General features: G+C 39.3%; 1 protein-coding gene across 4 annotated transcripts in view; it reads right to left on the bottom strand.

The window, feature by feature from the left end:
- Positions 1 to 14034: 14034 nt before the first annotated feature.
- The window catches only part of LOC143124391 (NACHT, LRR and PYD domains-containing protein 3-like), a 44356-nt gene continuing 40590 nt past the window's right edge, over positions 14035 to 17800 (bottom strand). For all 4 annotated transcript variants that reach the window (XM_076285873.1, XM_076285892.1, XM_076285884.1 and 1 more), the window contains 3 exons: positions 17081 to 17245; positions 16943 to 16989; positions 14035 to 15794 (listed from right to left, as the gene is read on the bottom strand). In XM_076285873.1, the coding sequence (XP_076141988.1) occupies positions 15247 to 15794; positions 16943 to 16989; positions 17081 to 17245 (760 nt within the window). In that variant the 3' untranslated portion in view covers positions 14035 to 15246. The remainder of the gene's footprint in view (positions 15795 to 16942; positions 16990 to 17080; positions 17246 to 17800) is intronic.

The raw sequence follows: 17800 nt of genomic DNA, 5'->3' as shown, positions 1-17800 counted from the left end.
AATAGGTGACTCACATTGAAGGATCAATCAGGGGTGCGTAATCCCCTATGCTACAACTAAGGAGGTTAGCTTTTTACCAACGTGGTAGCCCTAGGCTACTATGCATCATTCAACTAACCAACATGTAAATTACGACTGTTTCCTAAAACACAGTAGTCTACTTTGTAAGTTTTGACCATGATAGTTTCCAAACTTCAGTAGTCTGGGCTAGAGCCATATAGAAAAACAGAGTGACGACACTCAATGTCGCCGCCACGCGGTCACGTGGTTCACGTACGCTTCAACAGTTCCCAGCAGCTCTCTGCGTGTCGTGTTATGTCGATGGGATAGACAGCAGCGAGTGCCTTATTGACCGGGAAACATGATTAGAACAAACCAAAAACAAGTGTGATTACGCGCGAACATGCTTACATTATAATGTCAATTGCATATTGCGAGTATAATTGGTTTGCGACATCGATCTAAAATATGTTCTTTGGTAGTGCTAACATTGAACGTTTGTTTCCTTGCATGAGGTTATGGATTCCTACATTTGCCTGCATCACTACATATAGCTTACTTTAGCCTACTTACATTGTCAAAAGGTGTCCTTCTCAGTTGGTGTGGTGAGATGAAGCTGAAGGTATCAATAAGAATAAGATAATCAATAACAACTTAAATGTGAAAAGTTTGATCAATACAGCAAGATAAGACACCCACTGTTTCAATAACACACTTGTAACTCAATAAGCAATCAACTGTTTCAATAAAATACTTATAACTTATATTTCAGCCGGCTGGTGAGACTACAGCATGAAAAAGATGACTGATGATTTTTTTATTAAGTTTTCAATGTGTGTTTAAAACAAGAACAGGAACAAATGCAAAAAAGACTGGGAGGAAGGTATGGTGACTGCAACATAAAAAGGAGGGCTGACACTCATTTAGGTTTCCAAAAAATAAAAAGATCTCAGTTTCAAGTATGAACAACAATTGTGTGTGAACTACACAAAAGACAATGTGGAAGGGATGGGTAGCTCTCCATATACTCTGTACACCTATAAGAGGGACATGGTAAGAAGGATGCAACACATTTGGCTGGAGTCAGGAGTGTTATGGGAGATGTGGGAGATGCTGGATCACCACACCTCCCTTTGTGTAAGGGCCCCATCGTGTGGACCTCAAACATAAAAAATGATCTTATCTGACCATTCCAGCCATATATCGCACACCCTCTGTACCCTCTGATTCCTTGGTCCTGGATAAGCAGAACAGGCACAGTGGAGAATGGAGGGAGAGAACAGAGCAGGTAACACTCAGTGTATACTTGGGACCACACATTCACACACGCCACATTAAGTCATTAGAAGAAACCTAAGCAAGAGGCCATCTCCAGCAAGAGGCCAGCAAGAGTTTTACCCATGCAGGGCCAACCATTTGCAAGGCTGGTTGGGGGTGCCACACGTCCACACAAAAACTATAACAATAACATGAAGAATGATTTTGTTGGGGATCACTGGCAAGGGACACAAGAGCCACGGACCAGTAACAACAACAATAACTTATAGTAGTCTAGGTTTTGCTCCTACTGCTTCCCCTGAAATTCATAACTGAAATCCCCTAATTCACGAGTCGTGGACACTAGCCTACTTCATGTCATGTTCAGCCCACTTCAGTTCATAACGCCATAAAACTCACCATCTAGCAAGCTAATCTATATCATGTTTAAAGAAAATAATCACATACATTTGCTCCATTTTTCACCTAAAGAGCGTTAATCACAAACCCATTGATAACCAGCACATCTGAATATAGAGTTACCATGCTGAATGAAATGTATTTTATTAAGATAAAGTTTGTGTTCCCCCTCATAGCATGTCTAACATTAACACTATGTATGTGAATAAGCTGACTAGCTAACGTAAGTGAACGCCAGGGCCGTAGTCACCATAGACTTTGACCAAATGTGACCAAAATGTCCCCCCCAATATTCGGACATACAAAAAAATAAAGAAAAAAACGTTATAGGCTACTACAGGAAACCAACAAGTCCCGCCATCTGAAATGCAATCAAACATAAATAACACACAAATTAGTGACCTATTCATGGTTTCAGAGAGTAGCCTACAGTGTGAGTGGTTTGTCCTGGAGGTTTTGCGTTTATCGTTTGAGGCGTGCGCTATCAAAAGCTTCCTGCACCCTACTGCGGTGCGGGCTGTCAATAATATTGCAAAAGATACCGGTACAATTCTCACAAAACTTGTTGGAAAGGTGTAGCACTGTCTAAGGAAACCCCATTCATTTTTGAAGCTGATCAGACTCAAAGGTAACATTGAAGCATTTTCCATATTAGCCTATTTTCTCGCAATGATAGCGAAAGTGAAACGTGTCCTTTCATTTAAATTTGTGCGTGCCTGTGTCATTCATTTCTTTCACATGTCTTACAACATAAATAATGCATTCATATGCTAGTAGTAATGTCAGAAATTAACCGGTTTATAAGCCTCTTAGAAATGGCTGTTGCATTTAGATGCGCACTCAATCGCGCATCCATGCAGGCAAAACGTAGCACTCAAATGTGGCGACGGCACAAAAGTTGAAAAAACTTTTACCAGGGATCGATTATTGAATGGACCTACGGGGCCCAAGAGCTCAGGGGGCCCTGAAGCCTAAGACTGTGTGAAGTTGCTTCTCCAGCCTTCTCTTCTATTTCCACAAAACTCACAAGTCGTCATATTATAAAGGGTCATTTTTTTTTTTAAAGTCTTCCAGGGAAGTATGCCCCCGGGCCCCCCTATCTTTACAGGGGAGGTTTTTTTTGCATCTATGCCCAGGGGTTCATAATCCATCCGTGCCTATGTCCGTCAAAAGTTTGGTATATCCTAATTGACTGACTTAACTAATGACTTGTTTGTGATTTTAATAATATTTTTGCATGGCAGGAAATGTATTGAAATTCTGTTATTGAAATTCACACCGCACCACAGATTTGGTCCCCCCCAATGTTGACATCATGGCTACGGCCTTGGCTAACGCAATCAGGTTTGAAAAATATAACATTATAAACATAATAAAAACCTGTTGACAACCAACCCATCATCTAAAGTGGATGTTTATCTCGTGACGCGTGATTGATCTATCCTGTAGCTTAATTTTCATTACAGTAAGAGACTGTCTCCCCTACCAACCTCATGAAACAGTTTGTAGGATATCGTACTAAAAGTATGACCAAAAAATCCATACGATATCCACTAAAATCTGGCAGACGAGCGATCAACGCACATGCGCAATCTAGCAGTGTTGAACTCACTTCGTTGTCATCAGTGCGCGTGCATTTAGACCTCGGTTTCGCAGAGAGCTTCAGCCTCGTGAAAGGTAGGTGCAGTAAACCTGGGCATTTTAAAATCTGATTAGCATTAAAGACAGGCAATAATATAAATGCAGATGAAAGCAGCGATCGTCTAATTTGATAGGTCAATGTATTTTGCCAAAGTAGTTAACGTGATACATAGCCTGAAGACGGTATGAGTTAAAGAATTGTTGCTAATTTATGCTAATAATAACTTCGCTAAGACGTAACTGTGTTTTAAATAGATATCCATTTCGTGGAATTACAACACACCCAAAAAACCAAAAACAAAAAACAACGCCAACATTGTTTGTTTCTTCTTGTCCGTGTCTGTCTTACTGTCTGTTTAGTAGCTGTGTTCGTGACTTATGCTACTAATACGGAGCGCCATGCGTATGAATCGATAGTGATCAATGTGCGTGACGTGCAAATGCTGTAAATAATTTGGTAACGACGAAATACAATGTGCTAACGTTATTATAACAACCTTGAATTTGAATTAAGTTGTTGGTGTTGAATACTTGATGCATTGATTTGTGTGCCAGGGGAGAGACTAGCTAATGTGTATTTTGAATACCTAGCTCCATTCATATTTTGCTTTATTCACAGAGAATAGGCATGAACAAGTGCTGAAAAAGGTCAAGGATATCACAATTTAATGCCATTGATAGCAAAACTCTTGAAAAAACAGTGATGCAGCTCAGCTCATCTACTTGTTGTCTTGACACCTTGCCTACAAGCTTCTTTAAAAGTGTCTTTGTGAACTCCACAGCATAAAAATGCATCATAGGCAACATAATGTCTAACCATTCCAAGTAGTTTAGATTCCAGAAACACCTCACACCTTTCAAGTTTAGACTCAAGAGACACATTTCTCTTTGAATTTTCTTGTCAATATAACAAACATATTTTTTCCCCTCGTAGGACAATATGATCTGAATCTCCCCGAGCTACGCTGCGGAGGCTGTTGTGCCAGCTGGAACCCCCAGTTAGCAGACCTCCCACAGAGTGGCTACTGGCCGGCCACAATCCAATTCTGTACAGTATATGATACTGAAATATTCAGGGAAATGAAATTGGTGGCCCCAGGGAATTCCCGGCTATCGTTTATTAGGATGCTGGAAGCCCCAGACCAAACAACATGGCAGGGTGAGTTTTGGCTCATGGTATAATTAGACAATCACCTTCCTTTAATACTGAATGTAACTGTAACTAAGAGTTCAACTAGATGTACCGCGTAGCGGTACAAAATATGACCGCCGCTCAGTCCTGCACATCCATTCCGCGAAAATAAATCATATTAGGGTGATTCTCCAACTATGGTACTTTTTGGACCTGAACATTTTCAGAAAATGAAACATTTTTAATTAAAATATTACTGGCATAATTTGTTTCCCCAGTATGCCTAGATACCTGCCCTGAAGTTGGCTGTGCTGATTTTTATGGAATAATATGTATTTTTTGAAATTTTTCCAGACAATGGCAAAAGCAATGGTCATTTCCACAACCGAACAAAAACAAGCCAACCTGTCTACCTATCACTACCATGGAGACAGATGTGGAAAAGACGGTCGTGGAAATGACATTTTCCCACTTTCCCTCTAATATCTCATGTTTGACTAGCCTGTTAGTGTTAGTTTTAGAGTTAGCATTAAATAATCTCAAATTACACCTAATGAAATGGTAAAAATCCAGAATTTTTCCCATCGGAATGAATTATGAGCGGTTCAGAAATGACGTACAATAAACATACTCGCGGTATTTCTCATATTTACCTTGATATATCTCCTATGTATTAACCTCTGCTGGGATCATTCTTTCATTCAGCCATGTGGATCCCTCTGGAGTGTCAGTTGCTATGGTTAATGAGTATACAAATCTAGAATACTGAGCCTGGGATTGCATTTTATGCAGAGGTGTGGAAATGACGGTGAACCCAAGGGACAAGTGTTTAACATGTTTAAAATATGCCAAATCGAAAAGAAATATAAAAACAAATAGTAGATTTGAATGAATTGGGTTATAATGCATACTTTCTGTTTGAATTTAAAATTATATCAGTATTAGATTTTAAGTGAGATAAGGTCGAAGACCCAAAGTCTGGCCTAGGGACAGAGGCAAAATAGTAAAAAACGCATATAAAATGTCTTATATTTTATAAAAAACAACATAATTGAACAATGATTTTTTATATATAGGTTCCCCTAAATATGTAGTAAGTGTGAAAAAAATAAAAAAGTAGAAATGTTTTTTATTTTTTTAAATATATGTCAAGGACAGAAAAAGTACCATAGTTGGAGAATCACCCATTAATGAATTTGTCTCCATCTTCTACTCCATCCCCCACTCTTGAAACTTTTGTGTATGCTTGTTTGGAATGTGTGTTTGCACACATTCCGCACACAAAGTAGCCTACTGGCGCTGCAAAGGTGAATAGATTTGTTTCTGGGCCAAAAAATCTGTAACATTGTTATAAAACCTTTAAAATCTCTAAACAATCACAAGTAGGGCAGTTCATCATAGTCCATCCATTGCAACTGGACTGATGAAAGGTACACCTGTAGGCTACATTGTATTTGGGAAACGCAGAAGGTAGCAGCATAATGTATTTATTTATTTATTATTAAACTAAAACAATCCCTGTCAGTTCCATGCAGTTTTCAACAGCTATCAAGAAGAGAGGTCATGTCATGCATTTTTGTGAATGTTTCTTCTTCTACATATGCATAGGTTTAGTCATCTAGTTCAAATTATATTCAGCTTTATTGTCAATGCACAAATTAAATACCAGTAGTCTAAAACAAAATGCCGTTTTACCCAGTGGTGCAAATAACTGACATGTCCAAAAGGGCCTTCATGAAATGCGTTGCGAGACTGTTCATACACATTTTAACGGGCAAAGTTGAAGAGCTACTCTCCGTTATTGTTTGTGCAAATAATATGCTGATTCATGTTCCCTTGCATTTTGCAACCATGAGGTCCATGGTTAAGCTCAATCTTTTGACGCAATCTTTTGATTTTCACCCAGCCTAGTCCATGGTAGGCGCCCGATAGAAATATTGTTTAAATTTGCGATTGAGATATCCACGCACTGGCGCCCCCCCTGCGACGTGTTCGCCCCCCGGTTTTAGAGCTATTCTAAATGCAAAAATGCATAGACATTGCATGACAAACCCGTGACTGTTAACAAACTATAAGCTATATAAGGTAGGCCCTATGCTAGGCCTATTACACAACACAAATTGTCACCAGGCTATGCTGGCGACCCAAATAAAATCTCCGTTGGAACCAATGGCTTACACCTTACAGTATCAAGCTGCCACCTCTTGGCGAAAAGTTAATAGTTTTGCATATCAGTAGTAATACATTTCACGTAGCTGTGAATCACGGAAAGGGCGAATGAAGTGGACACTTCTAAATGGAACCCAACCCACTGTACAGTAACTCAAGGTCTGTGGCTAAAGCAGCCATAATGAAAGCGTTATCATTGTTTGGATACTTCACACACACGTGTTTTTTAATCGCATAGACTACAACTACCAAGCTGGAATCAAATCACATCGACTCCCCTCTCACACCCTAAACACGCACTTCGAACAAACAAAAAGCGCCTCAGTCTCACGGAATAGCCATAGGCAAAACTGTATCTGACCGGTGTAACGTTGGTACTAAATCATCCATCGCAAAGAATGATTTTTGTAGCACGTGCAACAAATATGTGTAGGTACAGCCCTGCCCTGAATACATCTCAACGTGCGCTCTAAAACATCTGGTTTAAATGGAGATGTAGATCATCACGGGATCATAGACAGGTTATCTTTCAGGTAGCCTAGGCCTATATATTTTCCATTAAAAAACCATCACGTAGCGAACGTGTTGTGGCTAACTCACTTAGCTCCTGTTAGTAGCCTAGGTTATGGTCATAAGCAAATGAGATGACAGTCGAAAGATACAATTAGTGCTGTTATCGATTTGCTTGGTAGCCTATAAACGCATTTATGGTTTTCTACAAATACATCAATAATCAAATTGGCCTCCATCACTCAACCATGCTAACGGTAACATTATTTTACCTACGTTCTGCTATTGATAGGATTAACGTAGCCTACCTGCAGTAAAAAACAAGCATGTCCGATAAACATTCTCAGATTTATTTCGGCTTCAAGAGGAAATGGGAATTACATTTCATGCAGAAATCATCCTACCCTTAGACGTTCTCTGCGGTAAACTACTGTAGCCTACAGTCTTGTCCTTGTAGGAAGCATAGTGTCTTTCTAACCCACTTTAGATTAACTTCCAACAAAATTACGTCTCACTGCAACGATGCGCCATCTAGTGGACAAACGACTACTTATCGCCAATACTGGAAATGCAGCCATGATGATGATGATGAATATTTATTTTGGCTTTCTTTTAATCCTACTGAATTTGTAATTATGTATCAGCCGTTCTAATACCGATAGTATGTGGGTGCCTGTGTGTGTGTGTGCATGTGTATATGTGTGCACCACCATCTACAGGCCAATGAGTGTAGAGTCACTAAATGTACACATAACTTAATTTTTTAGACCCCCCCCATGGATGAAATTCTACGAAACTTGGCATACCCCCAGAGAATGTCAGGTTAATCATACACATAAAATTTGGTGCAGTTCTGAACGTCTTTACTGAAGAGAGGGGCGATTAAAGCAGAATGATATTGCATTTTCATTTTTTACCGGGGGGGTGCAAATCACAAATGAGTGATTATGGGCTAAGTTGATGTGGGCCCTTGAGACCAACATACCATAAAAATTTCTTCATCCTCGGTGCCACGGTTCAGGTAGTTATTTAGGAAAAACTGCATTTTTTGGGTTTCGGGGGGCCCAGCGCGGAGGGGGAGTGGCCCCCGGGGACCAAACGAAATTTTTCCGTAAAAGTCTAGTGGGGCTACATACCCACCAAATTGCATGTGCCCCGGTGTTTCGGTGCCCCGGGTATCGTTGACCAAAATTTCAGGAAGTAGATGACGGGGAAAAAAAAAAAAAAAAAAAAAAAAAAAAAACTTTGACAATCCCTATATGACCGCTTCGCTAGCTTCGCTAGCGGCGGTCATAATGAATCTTTCAACAGACTGGTAAAGTGTGTTCCAGCACATTTTACAAAGCTTTCATGGAGTGGGTCATCAGCTCGTATGAGGTAGACAGGCTGTGCAATGTGCAGCCTTTTACCTGCCCTGTACTCCACAAATGCTGGCGGTGTCGGTAGATGGAAACAGGAGTTTATATTTTATGTTGTGTCCTGAACATGTGTGAAAGCATGTTTATGTATCAGTTATCAATCTCAATTCTATTTGTACTCATTTGTTACACCACAGTCCAAGTCTTAATCCATAAGCAATGTGGTGTTTCTAACAATTGCAATGGTCCTAATTGATATTGCCATGATTGTTCTCTAGGTCTCAAGAGAGTGGATTTTTTAAGGGAGTGCTTCTCTGTGATAATAATGAGGTCACAGCATTTGTGGAGGATGTCCAGAAGAGGTCAAAGCATGTAAGTGTGTAATGTTCCCCTCGTCCTTTTGATAAGGTTTTATTACATAACGCTCAATCGGATTCGCGGTTCCTTTATCAACATATGTTGCGCACGGCGGCGCACAAACACCCAGCACGTCTTGATCAATGATTGAATGAATACAAAAAGAAAAACTCAATATGTTCGTTCACCGTGTATTAATACCATAAACATTTAACAAATAATCTCCCCCTTTCAGTCAAAAACAGCTTTTAAACCACCCACCCCTCCCACAGCCGGCTTGGTCCCTGCACCCCGACGAACAATCACAACAAACAATTTACACAATTTCACAACAGTTCAACGAGGACAAATAATAATCAGTCTCTTATAATCTCAGTCCATGTGTGGCATCCGCCTGCTTCAGAAATAAAGGAAAAAGAAAGTCTTTGCCTCACCGCAGCCTTGTTTGAGTTTACGATATTCAGGAAAATGCCCAGTCCGACGCTTTTAATCCATAAAGTGAAAAAGACGATCGCGGTTTTGATTGCGCTCCAAAAACAGTCCACGTTGTCCAAAATAATAATCCCAAAAAACACGATTGGAAAAAAGTAACAGCGTCTTTCCAGGTAACCTGTCTCCATTTACTCCCACCTGTCTTCTACCTGCGGCGCTCTCTCATTCAAAAACTTGATAGATGGACCAATGAAGAGAGACTATTAGACCAACCCCCCTCCCAGCCTACAACTTGTGTGTTTCATAAAGGGGCAGCATAACATATTTAAATACAAAGCAACATTGAAAACAAAGTCAATAACAATTCATTGCTCATGTTCCAGCTTCTAGTTCATTTTAAAAGTGACAAATCTTTAATTTGTGGATTTGTTACAAGTGTCTCTACCTTTTTACCATTGGCAAGCATATTCAAGTATCAAAATCTGACTGTGAACTTGTTCTCATCATTTTATAGGTGCCAGGAAAGGGGGTTTGTGGCAGGTCTCTGCTAAATGCAGCAAAGGAGACGACACAGAAGAGCAGAAGCACCACTGTTGATGAGCAGGTAATAAGGTCATTTTCTGGCAGTGTATTGGATTGTCACCCTCTCCTTGAATTGTAACATATATGGTGATAAACATAATTTGCCACACAGTTTTGCAGAATTTGACTACAGAAGTTTGTATTGTTTTTGTCAATTATGTGTCAAAACTGTCTCTCAGGGTCTAGAAGTAGCAGTTTGCCGTCATGGCATTATTCTTCGCACATTGAATATGTGCAGGCAAGTATTTCCATTTCAGTGATCATTATCATGATAATGATAATCCATGATAATCATCCAAACATCCTTGGCCTATGATTCTGTGCTGCCAAAACTTTGCTTACCCCAGTGAGTGCTACAAGAGAAAGCCAACATGTTCTTCCTTTACCAATGATATTTTGCATTACATCCAAACAACAGACTTTGCATTGCACATGCGAGCCTAGATACTACTTTCAAATAATACATTTATTCCATTCCAAAGACATTTTGCTCCTTTTTTATTTATTTATTTATTTTTTTAACTCACAGCAGCCTGCAGTGCACATCGTCGTGGTCCTGGCTTTATCTCAGTGGGCATGGCCAGGCGTCCTGGCTCATAATTACGTGGAAATCATACGGAATGTAGTGCATTACTTTTAGTAGCTTTTCATACAAAAGTTTATTGAGAACAGCCTGGTTTACTGAAGGTCTTGCATGTCAATGACAGTTACACCTTGGGAGGAATGAATACATATTTTTTTATTCAGTACATTTTGTGTCTTCACAGTTTTTTCTGATACCATAAAAATGAGAAAGGAATGGAACAGACATAGCAAAAATGCTCATTTTGAGAACTAGATTTTGCATTTTGTTGTCCCTGTTTTTGTCGCTCGTTTGTTTTTGACGACAGGATGTGTTCTTTGAAGGCAATATTTGCTTGTGCTGCATGTTTTAAGTGTTTTGAGAGAGTAAAAGCTTTTTGCAAACAAAATGTGTCATTTTGGCCAGAGTGCTTTTGTTCAGACATGGGTGTTAACTGTTTTGAGAATGTGATGTCAAAGTTGACACAAGCATCAAAACGATCGAGAAAAATTGTATCTAAATGTGCCTTAGATCCATAGCCTACTTGCAAATAGCAACACAGAACAGACATGGCATATGGATAATGAATGATTACTGATTGAATACTTGTGCAAAGGAGTTTCACACAGGTGTATCAGAGAGTCAGACTTGTGCAAGGAATCTCTACCCCCTGTGAAAAGATGTTTTCCTTTTGTTTAGCACGGGGAAACCAATAGAGTATGGGGACTTTGACATCTGTGTTGACTGTTTTGTAAAAGGGTGTGAGAACTGTGTGAACCCAATGAAAACGTGTGAACACATTCGCAAGAGATGACATCTGCTATGCAAAGGTGTTCATGAAGACCAAGTGAATCCCAGTTTCCTGAAGCAGGTCAAATCAATCGAGAAAAACTGTAATCCAATGGAGTATGGCCTCTTTGAATGAGAACGGTGTTAAATGTTTTGAAAAAGGATGTGGAAAATGAGTTAAGCCAATGAAAATGTGTTAAATCATTTGCAAGAGATACTTCTGCTGTGCTAAGAAGGTGAAGCTCAAGATCAAGTGGAGTTTCATTACCGGTAAGTACATCAAAGCAACCGAGAAATGTTTAATTATTATTCACTGAATTTTAAGCAGGATTCATGTGAGAAAGAGGCTAATAACTGTGTGTGTGTGTGTGTAAGAGAGAGTGACAGGGAGGAGTAACAGGTTGAGTGAGCAGTCCTTAGCTCTTGTGTTTGCTTCTCGGTACATCTCTCTCCCTCATCTCATTTCAAAAGCTCTGGGCAGGTGAACCACTGAACCGATGTTTTATGTGGCCATAACTATAGTGACTGGTTATTGACTATGCCACTCCCAATTGTAAAAGTGGGAGAATTCCACTTCCCCTGAATTGAGTTTCTGCATGATTATCAGCTTATTTGCCTTCATAAAGAGTTATAAATAACATACAGCCCACCAATTTGTTCTGATTATGACTATACGTCTATGTCTCTCTCTCACTCGTATGCCAACTGCTGCAACTGGTACAGATTTGCATTTTGCTTTAGGGCTTGTATCCACGCAAATTAATTGATATTAATGCCATTTTTCATTTTTCAACCTTTCAATGTTGATTAAAATATTATGCTCCAAGAAGCCAAGTCAATAAATACAAAACGATTATTCTTCTGTTAAGAATTGCTTTAATCCATGGCCATGATAAGTAATTATGTGCCTTTGAGAAGCATGACAAAGGCGTCACTTCCCATAAATTAGGCACTGTACCAAATCTGGGAGGTCCCAGATTATCATGTTAAAATGTGTTTATCTGTCTGTCTGTTTGTCCATGTTTGTGCGTGTTTCTTTTTGTGTGCGCTAATGTGAGAGAAAAAAAGAAGAGAAAGAAAGAAAGAAAAAGAGAATGTGCATGTGTGAGTGAGCGAGGGAGTCAGACGAAAGTGATCCTGGCTATGCCCAAATTTGAATAGAATATTCATTTCAATCTGTCCACCTCTTTAAAAATACTGTTGTCTACTAGGGGTGTAACGGTTCATGTATTCGTATTGAACCGAAACGGTACGGGCGTCACGGTTCGGTGCATGAATTTACACGGAGAATACACGGTATAAAAATACATAAAACTCGTGTGCGGATTAATTAATGTCATGCGCAATTACTGTTAAGTATCGAGAGTTACGGGAGTTCTTTAGCGACACCTAACGCTAATCTGTAGCCTCGCCTTAGCTCTGAATGGCGCCTATGTTTTTTTTTGTCAGGTCGTCAGTCGAGTCCGTCAGTCATTAGCAGCACTAAGGTTAGACCCACAAGAGTTAGAGGATCCGCTGGTCTATTTAAGATCGCAAGTTTGAGAACTTCAGTTACAGTAACGTTAGTACAGGCGAAAGAGTGGTGGATAAGATGAAACTGTGTGTCAGCGTTGTTCAGCAGTTATTGGGTATGTGAGTGGAATAAATGCTACACATATTCGAAGCCATCACCCAGATGATGTAGGCTACCAATCACTGAAACGAGGGGAAAAAAACTTCCCCTGCGCTTCAGCAGCCTTTGGATACACATACAAATAGGGCCAAAACCTATGGCTTAAATTAAATGATTTCGTAATGACAGAAAGCTATGTAAATCGCGTGGTAATTACCTTTATGTTGGGGTAACTTGTAACTTCTCACATGAGGAGCTGGTAGTGTTAAGTGCATAGACAGTAAAATAAAGTGACAACGCTAACCAGGCTAATAAACAAACCATGCTACGGTGAGTTAACGTCAAAGGGCAAAGTCACGTGACTTCTAGTTGTAGTCTGTTTATGAAATGAAAGGAGCAATTTCGTTTCGGCAAAATAGTGTGATATTTTCACAGTTAGTAGGCTAGATTATTACTTTACACACAATGAAAAATATTGAGGCAAATTGTAGACCCTTCCATATACAACTAAACACAGATGTTGAAGGTCTTACTTAAGTGGATTTTTAAAAATCATTTTTCTATGTAATTTGCACTTTCAGAAATAAGAGATGCTGTAGATAGCTGATTGTCTTATTTTGTTTACAAGTTACAGATGGAGTCTGGGTACTTATTGTACTGTTTAGCCTACATCTTACACACTTCAGGCTGTTGCAGATAGCTCAGGGAAGAGACTGTATGACACTAGGTGGTACAGCCTGAGACATGCACAATAAAAAAAATGCTTTCTGCATTTTTGTTTTGCTTTTCCCTCCATTGTACCGAACTCGTACCGAACCGTGATGTCCGAACCGAGGTATGAACCGAACCGTGACTTCTGTGTACCGTTACACCCCTATTGTCTACATATCTAAATAGATAGATTTTTAAAATATTATGACTGTGTAGACTCCCCTTCATGTGTTCATGACTCGAGTCAAACATATCATGCATCATTCAAATGAGCACAAAATTATTTGCACACATTTGCAAAGTATTTTCTTTTCACTGTTGATTTATTGATTTGTTTTATATGCTTTGGCATATTCAGAAACTTGTTTTACAGATTTGTAAGGATTACAAATAAACTTAAAATGCATTATCCCCATCTTAGAAAAATACAGCAAAACACACACACACACACACACACATATATATATATATATATAGCTATATATATATATATATATATATATATATAATCTCCAAGATGTAAAAGATAGAAAAGTAAAGATAGAAGGAAGAAATCAATATTGTTTTCCAAAAATTGTTTTGATAGGCTGGCTATATGATGACCTCATATTAAGTCATAATCCTCTGCAGTGATTTCAATCACTTAACTGTTGAATCAAGCAATTTAAAATAACTTACAAAGAGATTAAAAACATTGGTATGAAAACAGGTACACAAACAGTCTGAGAAATATCTAAGATTAGTAGCAACAGACTGATATTATGAAATGTGTATGTATGCAGAAATGCAGTGGAGGCATTTAAATAATAGACATCACCATGAAACTTCCTCAGTTGATTACTTACACAAGTATGAACAAAAAATGTATTACAAGTTTTTGAAATTCTAATGTTTAATTATGCAAATTAGGCATTATCTCATTAAATATGCGCAAATTTACATATATTTTCGGTAGATAGATCTGAACATATGATAAAGCCTGGTACAAAATTATTCTTTCATTTTGTTTGCATACAAGATAAAAAATAAAATTACAGAGGGATTTCAGGATATCTGCTTTCATTACCTAGGAAATCAGAATATACTGTCCATAGCCTTAAAAAAATCGATTTTTGCCTTATATTTTTGATTAAAATGTCACATAAATCAGGCCAGGAATGATTTATTAACAAATCCCTCTGTAAATATCTTCAGAATACTGCTAAGTGTATATCTGGAAAGTTTGGTGTACATAGGTGCTACATAGGCTGAGATGTTTCTACTGGAAAATGATAAAAACTCAATTTGAGAAAACAGCCTTGGAACACAGCCAAGAGATTCCGTTCTCAGCCTAGACTGCCTTTGAACTTTCGCGATTGGTTGCGGTTACAAAGGAAGTGTCCATATTTGGATAGCACAACGTCATGCAGGAAAAACAGAGCTTTCCAACGGTACTACACATGTTATGTTTTGTATCACGGTCGCGGTAGAGCATGAAACGTTAGAAGACTAACTTTTGGTGAATTTAGGAGAAATATACAGGCGCGAGTAGACAAAATGTAATGAACTAAACACCTAAATGTGTAAATCGGGCTTTGTTGTTGTAGTAGTGTGAAAGAATACATGCTAAGGTAGCAAATTAGCCCAAAATCTCGAAATTGGCCAGTGCATGAAAAAACGATGTTTTCACCTGCCGTGTCTCGCCTTAATTCAATAGTGATCGTAGCAAAGCATTTTAGGACTCGCTATCTTGTCTCTTTGTATGCTCTTTGAGTTGCCACAGAGAAACACTCTCCGAAACCTCAAACGCTGGGTAAAGCGGTTCGCAAAATTTCGCATGGAATGTGTGCAGGTGAATCAGTGCTCCTGAGGAGATATTGTAGAAGGACAGAGTCCCACCTTCCCAGTCCAAGAACACTCCTAGTCGCCCAGACTTAGAGCGAGGAGTTGAAATGTCTTCAGTTTTGTTATTGTGTTTGGCACTGAATACGGTGATGAATCGCTCCAGACACCATGACTTGTTGTTGCATCCGATCTTACTGGCATCTTGTCCGTCCCTGCGAATACTCTTGTACGCAACACCAACTGCAGCTCTTCCACTCCAGTCCACTTCCCAGTAAGCTTTCCCGGTCAGGCCCTCAGTACAAAGGAACTGCTGACAGTGCTGGAATCGCTCTGGGTGATCTGGATACGTCTGGTCCTGCTTTTCCACACTAACCTTTTGGTTCTTCCAACTTAGCTTTTTGTGGGTTGTGTTTTGGTCTAAAGTGATTTTGCAGGCATCTGGGAAAGTAATTGTCAGTGGAAAGACATTGTCAGTTGCTTATTCAGAGATACCTGAAGATGAGTACATTTTATTAAAGGTTCTCTAAGCGATTTTACGCGGTTTCTAAGCTAAAACATTTTTTGTCACAGGAAACATCACCTCGCCATCCGCTAGCTGCCTGTCCCCTGAATACAATCTAAAAAAGTGTGGTTTCTGTGGACAGAACAGGCTCCAAAAACGGCAACAAAAACATCATGGTCCAGCCTGGACCATGGAACATAAACTGTTTCAGCCAATCACCGACGAGATGCATTTTGCGCCAACAGAAGTTGCATCGCTTAGAGCACCTTTAAAATTAAGATTTGGGTTCAAAACAAACAACACAAAACGCAAACACTATGTGTACAGAATTATTGGGAAGCCTGCCATTAAACCCACAGGTACTTCAATGACATCCCATTAAATAGGCATTAATATAAATATGACACCCTCTCTGCAGCTACAACAGCTTTCACTCATTTGGCAAAGCTTTCCACAAGATTTTGGAGGGTCTGGTGGAATGTTTGCCTATTCATCCAGAATAGCATTGGTCGAGCCAGTTGTCAGCAGCAAAAGGGAACTGGGACCAATTCCATACTCATACCTATGGATTTATAATGGGATGTCATGGAAGGTCCTGTGGGTGTAACAACAATACTTATCCCCATATAGTCATGTATGTAATATGTGCTTACACGAATAGTATATATATATATATACACTTTGACTTTTGTCCAAAGCAATGAACAAATATCAATTGCAAGGGACAGTCCCCCTGGAGCAACTTCGGGTTAAGTGCCTTGCTCAAGGGCTCAACAGTGACATTTGGGGATTGAGCCCATGCCTTGTGTGGCTACTGGATGCTGAGGTTCTTAACCACTACATTAATGCATGCTAGCTGAGGTTCTTAACCACTACACTACTGCATGCAGGCTGAGGTTCTCCACCACTACACTACTGCATGCTAGCTGAGGTTCTTAACCACTACACTACTGCATGCTAGCTGAGGTTCTTAACCACTACACTACCACCGAATGTGAATACATGCCATAACATAAGGACCACAGGCCAAAAATTTCTATTATTACGGTGTGAAGACAGGGCCATAAACTGTGATGTTACTTACATTTCCGTAGACCAGACTTCAACCAGTATTCTGCCTCTTCATCAAAACTATACAAGGGAAAAACAAGTTTACACATGGCTGTAGTCACATAACTGGATAGCAAGCAAAATATCTTGTTGTCCATAAAAATGTCCTTACCGTATTACACACTGTAGTTGCTTCTGTATTTTAGAGAGCACAGCCTTTCCCTCCACCCCTGGGTAATTGTGGCTCAGGTCAAGCTCTCTCAGGTGCGACAAATTGGAACACAGAGCAGAGGCCAATGCCTCACAGCCAATCTTTGTGATCCCACAGCAAGACAACCTAATGTAGGATAAGAGGTTGGGATAGAAAGTCACAGAGAACATGATAATGTGTGTCTAAAGACAGGACGCTGAGCAGCATCTTATTTCTGTTGTGTTGTAAAAGCAAAAGACCTTAACTCGCCAGAGTGTTAAACTAAGAAAAATGACTTTAAAGATTTTTTGTTGTCTAGCCAAATGTATTATAGGTAGCACACTGGACATCTGGCTATTACCTGTTTTAATGAAGATAAGTCTGTACATAAAAAAAAAAAATGGGCTCAAAGATGACCAATATAGTATGTATATGCTCAATAACCCTAGGAAAATCTTAGATCCATATTTGACCAATATGCTAGCCTATTTTATTAATCAATGCTAGATTTGACCAGGTTAATAAAGGGTTAAATTATGCCCCATATGCACCATTGATGGATTAGCCTTATTGTTTTTACAGAACACTGTGGAAGTCGATCAAACATGTGGCTGGAAGACGTTTTGCAATAATTTCATCTGTTACGTGTTTCACTGAAACCATACCACTGTAAACATAAACCATTTTCAGACATAACCTCTG

This window comes from Alosa pseudoharengus, unplaced genomic scaffold (assembly GCF_046254945.1).
Source record: "Alosa pseudoharengus isolate Yale_2024_CS ecotype anadromous, Long Island Sound unplaced genomic scaffold, YU_APseudo_1.1 YU_APseudo_1.1_scf_1, whole genome shotgun sequence".
NCBI classification, from domain to species: Eukaryota; Metazoa; Chordata; class Actinopteri; order Clupeiformes; family Clupeidae; genus Alosa; species Alosa pseudoharengus.
Note: the sequence above shows the minus strand (reverse complement) of the source record. Positions and strands in the feature narration are given on the sequence as shown.